Raw genomic sequence first — 5,681 nt, forward strand, 5'->3', positions numbered from 1 at the left:
TTTTCTATTTACCAAGAATTCCGGGTTGACAGCCACTGACCTCAGAGTTATTTATCTTGTTTCCATGGAAGCTTCTATCATTGTTCTCGGTCACCAAGAGATTCTACGGTCTCTTGCTAAGTACACCTTAAAAGTCTAAGCTGGATATCACTGAATTCATTTAAACCCACTTGGAAATATTTACCTCAGTAGAAATAGCCCTTGAATCTATTGGTATAAAGAGATTGTGGCTATATCAAGTTTTTAAAGTCATATTCTACTAAGCACCCTTATTTAAACCTGAACACCCAAAACAAGTACCAAAAACATGTTCCCAAGAGAGCTTTTTAAAAAAAAAAAAAAAAATCAATACTTGGAAGTGTTTTCAATTCACTCTTCCTCCCCTACATAAATTAACCCTCGAGTTGCAGGCCCCGCAGAGAGGAAGACTAGCCAATCTACCCTCACCTAAAAACCATTTTATTTCTCCACGAAATAAACGGTACTCAACAGCGTCAGTTCTGTGCTCTTTGCAATTTTTTATTAACTGAACGGCAGCTTTCAATCAAATTTGCACTGTTTCAGAGTCAAAACCAAACTTTAAAACTTTTTGTTTAGGAAGATTAGTTCAGTGCGTGGAAGCTGCAGAGATTCGATCAGGCCACTCAATCACAGTCCCAGGTCACTAGACAACAGTAGGAGATCTCCCGGCAGTCACTGTCAGCCACAGGGTCTTGAGCTGCAGGGGTGGTAGCTGCAGTAGAATCCGCAGAGGTGGCAGAGGCGGCAGAGACAGCAGCAGTGGTGGCTGCCGCGGTGCCACCGCCATAGTGGTGGATGAGGTAGCGGCCCGCCTGCATACTCTGGGCCACTATGTTGGTGCCGTGACACGCCATCAGCAACAAGTTGCGAGGCTGTACACGGTAGGCGAAGCGCATGAAGGCCATCGAGTAGAAGATGAGCGCAGTCGTCATGCGGCCACTGATGATGTCCGGTGATGCCCTCATGTCCCTGAAGGCGGCCAGCGGGAGGCCCCAGTTGGCCACTGGGCCCCAGAAGTGCGTGCTGGTCAGGTAATCTCGGAACTCCTTAGTCTTCACGGTCTCCATCGCCTTCCGCCACAGAGCCACCACCGCTGCCATGATCGTCAAGACTTGAGAGCACCAACAAACGAACAGCTAACCGATACTGACGTGGGGCGTAGAACCTCGAACCTCAGCCTACCCGGAAGCTGCATTAGCCCCAAGTCTCGCACCTAACACGCGACAGCCGTAAAGCATGCCAGACAGCACATGTCCCGTGTTCCTTTGCGGGCAGAGGCGTGGCCTGCCCTCGTGACTTTGCGTTTCCGCCGTAAAGTGCGCCAGAGGACACGTGCCACTGTCGTGCCCGTCTTTGGGAACATGAAGCGTGGCCTCGCCTTTTTGCCTTTGCATGACTGCCGTAAAGTGTGTAGAGTCTGCATGCATGTTTGCACGCGCACTAGTGTATTTAAGCAAAGATGCGCGTACAACCTTGTCTTTGCCTCCGTAGTGTGCTGCCGCAACTTGAAACCTTTCAGTGCTCCAGGTGCTTCCGGGGGAGATGGTGGTCTAGCGTACCACTTCTCAGGTACAAAGGAAACCCTGCTTGCTCTCTCTAGTCTGTGGACTGCATTAACTAGATGTTGATACAAAATTCTTCAACCAAGTACAGAATTTTCTCTGCACAATTTGCCTGAATTACCTGCGGATATTTCACCTCTATATATTTCAGCTTCTGGCTCTTCACAAGGACATTCTCCAAACTACAATAATCCACTCAGATGCTTAACATTTAGTACAGCATTTTCATCTAATAAGCAGTGCATATTTAAATAATTTTATGGCTGTTTTTTTTCTTGTTGGAGGGGGAAAATCCAGGATCCACTCAAGATTCACATGTAGTTATATTTTTTTAGATTAACCTCCCTTAATCTAGAAGAGTTCCCCAGCTTTTTTTTTTCTTTTGTGATATGATATTTTTGAAAAGTACAAGTCAGTGGTTTTTCAGAACGTCTTTAATTTGGATTAGTCTGTTTTATCTTAATTAAATTTAAATGGAATGTTTTTTGGTAAGAATACTACACAGGTGTGGTTGTCTTGAATGCATTACAATGGGAGGCACCTGATATTATTTGTTTCCATCACTGGTGACAGTGAGTTTGATCATGTGGTTAAGGAATTGTCTGTCAGGTTTCTCCATTATAAAGGTACCTTTTCCTCTCCTCTCTGGAGCCTCTTTGAGAGTGGATGAATATTCTGTTCTCCCAAGTCTTTCACCTAATAGTTAATATCCATTGATGAAAATTCTTAATGACAAAGCTGATGGTGGTCTTCCCAGTGTTTTCTACTTTTTGCAGTAAAAATGATGAGTCGAAAAGTAATTAAGTATATGTTGAAATGTTAGTGGGCTTCCCTGGTGGCTCAGCTGGTAAAGAATCTTCCTGCAATGCGGGAGCCCTGGGTTCGATCCCTGGGTTGGGAAGATCCCCTGGAGAAGGGAACAGCTACCCACTCCAGTATTCTGGCCTGGAGAATTCCATGGACTATACAGTCTGAAAAAGTCAGACACAACTGAGTGACTTTCATTTTATGGGCTTCCTTGATAGCTCAGTTGGTAAAGAACCCACCTGCAGTGCTGGAGACCTGGGTTTGATCCCTGGGTTGGGATGATCCCCTGAGAAGGGAAAGGCTACCCACTCCAGCATTCTGGCCTGGAGAATTCCATGGACTGTATAGTCTGTACTTACATAGTGATTTATAGGGCATCCCAGGTGGCTCAGTGGTAAAGAATCTGCCTGCAATGCAGGAGACACTGGTTTGATCCCTGGGTCAGAAAGATCCCTTGGAGGAGGTAGTGGCAACCCACTCCAGTATTCCTGCCTGGAGAATCCCCTGGACAGAGGAGCCTGACGGGCTACAGTCCATGAAGTCATAGAGTCGAACATGACTTAGCAGGTGAGCATACATGCAGTGATTTATAATGAGCCCATTATACTTTAAAAATTAATATTCATTATCTGTGTTCATTTACATCCCAGATGTTTTACAGATATAGTTTTAAAATACACAGTATAACCATTGTTCAAAAGGAAAGCAGCATTATTTTTATATAACCCTTTTAAAGCGCTGGGCTTCCACATATGGATGACTGATATACTGGTGTGAGTCAATTCATTATAAATTGGAATTAATAAATCAGCAAACCATGAATGGAATGACATTTTAGGTCTACACTGCCAGATGCTCCGGTGTCCTAAAATAAATGTAAGTTGCCACACCTTGTCCATTAGAAGCTATCAGTATTTGGAGATCATCTCCCGTAGGTTGCTACTTGGTTTTGATTACCCATTACTGTGTAACAAACCACCCCAAAATATAGTGGCTTAGAACAACAGTCTTTTATTGTACTCAGATATTTTCAATTTGGGTGAGACTAAATAGAGCCAGCTTATCTGATCCACCTGAGGCAGCTCAGCTTGGGGCTGGAAGATCCACTTTCAAAATGGTTCCCTAACAAGGCAGGCAAGTTGGTACCGGTTGTTACTGGGAGCTCAGCTGGGACTATTAAAGCCACTTGTGCTTCCTCACAGCATGGTGCCTAAGAAGATGTGTAAGGCACATCAAACAGAAGCTGTGTTTTAGGCATAATCTTGCATAATCTCCCCTCAAGTGTGGGCAGAACGCATGAATTTGATTAAATATCACTCCCTTGATTATATGACGAAAGGGAATTTGAAGATAAGATTAAGGTCCCAAATCAGTTCACCTTAACATGGGGAGATTCTCTAAGTGGGCCTGACCTGATCACATGAGGTGTTTTGTTTTTGGCTTAAGACAACAGAAATTTATTTTCTCACAGTTCTGGAGGCTAAAAGTCCAAAATTCAGCCTCTTTCATCTTCCATACCTAGGCTTGAGGCCATATTACTCTAGACTCTGGGGTAACATTGCCGCCTCCTCTTCTGAGTGTCTTCTCTCTCATACGAGCCATTTGAATCTGGGTCTGTTAGTCAGAGACAGAGAAAGTCAGAGATCGAAAGTGTGAGTGGCATTTGACATGCGGGAGATTCTCTCTGGCTGACTTGGAGCGTGGAATGGCCACCTGGCAGGGAAGGTAGGCAGCCTCTAGGAGCTGAGTGCATCCCCAGCTGATGGCCAGTGAGGAGAGGCAGACCAGAGCCCTGTAGCCACAAAGAACTGAATTCCTCCGGCAACGGGCACACCTGGTGAGACCCTGAGCAGAGAACCTAGTCATGCTCTGCCGAGAATCCCAGCCTACAGACTATGAGCTGATAAATGGCTGGGTTTTTCTTTTCATACTTTAGGTTGTTTATTTTGTATTGGGGTGTAGCCGATTGCCAATCTTGTGGTGGTTTCTGGTGAACAGCAAAGTGACTCAGTCATACATATACACGTATCCACGCAGGTGGCGGTAGTGGTAAAGAACCCTCCTGCCAGTGCAGGAAACGTAAGAGACACGGGTTCCATCCCTGGATCGGAAAGATATTCTGGTGAAGGAAATGGCAACCCACCCCCCTACTCTAGTATTCTTGCCTGGATTATCCCCATGGACAGAGGAGCTGGGTGGGCTATAGTCCATGGGATCTCAGAGTTGGACACGACTGAGCGACTAAGCCCACACACATTCTCTCCCAAACCCCCTTCCCATCCAGGCTGGCACAAGATATTGAGTAAAGTTCCATGTGCTATGCAACTGGTTCTTGTTGGTTATCCATTTTGAGTATAGCAGTGTATACATAACCTTCCCAAACTCCCTAATTATCCCTTCCCCAAATGGGCAACTATAAGTTCTTTTTCTAAGTCTGTGAGTCTCTTTCTATTGTGTAAATAAGTTCATTTATATAATTTCTTTTTAGATTCCACATATCAGGGATGTCATATGATATTTCTCTTTCTCTGACTTCACTCAGTATGACACTCTAGGTCCTTCATGCTGCTGCAAATGACATTATTTCATTCTTTATAATGGCTGAGTAATATTCCATTTATATATATGCCACATCTTCTGTATCCATTCCTCTGTTGATGGACATTTAGGTTGCTTCCATGTCTTGGCTCTTGTAAACAGGGCTGCAATGAACATTGGGGTGCATGTATCCTTTCGGATCATGTTTTTTTCCAGATACATGCCCAGGACTGGGAGTGCAGGGTCATATGATACCTCTGTTTTTAGTTCTTAAGGAACCTCCATACTGTTCTCCATAGTGGTTATACCAATTTACATTCCCACCAACAATGCAGGAGAGTTTCCTTCTGTCCACACCCTCTCCAGCATTTGTTTGTAAATTTTTTGATGATTAAATGGTTGTTATTTTAAGCCACTAAATATGTGGTAATCTTTTGTGCAGCAGTAGAAAACTACCATCAGTTCAGTTCAGTCGTGTCCGACTCTTTGCGATGCCATGAATCACAGTATGCCAAGCCTCCCTGTCCATCACCAACTCCCGGAGTTTACTCAAACTCATGTCCATCGAGTCGGTGATGCCATCCAGCCATCTCATTCTCTGTTGTCCCCTTCTCCTCCTGCCCCCAATCCCTCCCAGCATCAGGGTCTTTTCCAGTGAGTCAACTCTTCGCATGAGGTGGCCAAAGTATTGGAGTTTCAGCTTCAGCATCAGTCCTTCCAATGAACACCCAGGACTGATCTCCTTTAGGATGG

General features: G+C 44.7%; 1 protein-coding gene across 1 annotated transcript; it reads right to left on the reverse strand.

Moving 5' to 3' along the window:
* Positions 1–506: 506 nt before the first annotated feature.
* Positions 507–1,193, reverse strand: MPC1L (mitochondrial pyruvate carrier 1 like). The gene has a single exon (XM_043459137.1). It carries the CDS (start codon positions 1,119–1,121, stop codon positions 645–647), a length of 477 nt encoding a protein of 158 aa, XP_043315072.1. The 5' UTR covers positions 1,122–1,193; the 3' UTR covers positions 507–644.
* Positions 1,194–5,681: the final 4,488 nt, after the last annotated feature.

Source organism: Cervus canadensis, chromosome X, assembly GCF_019320065.1.
Source record: "Cervus canadensis isolate Bull #8, Minnesota chromosome X, ASM1932006v1, whole genome shotgun sequence".
In the NCBI taxonomy this organism is placed as follows: domain Eukaryota; kingdom Metazoa; phylum Chordata; class Mammalia; order Artiodactyla; family Cervidae; genus Cervus; species Cervus canadensis.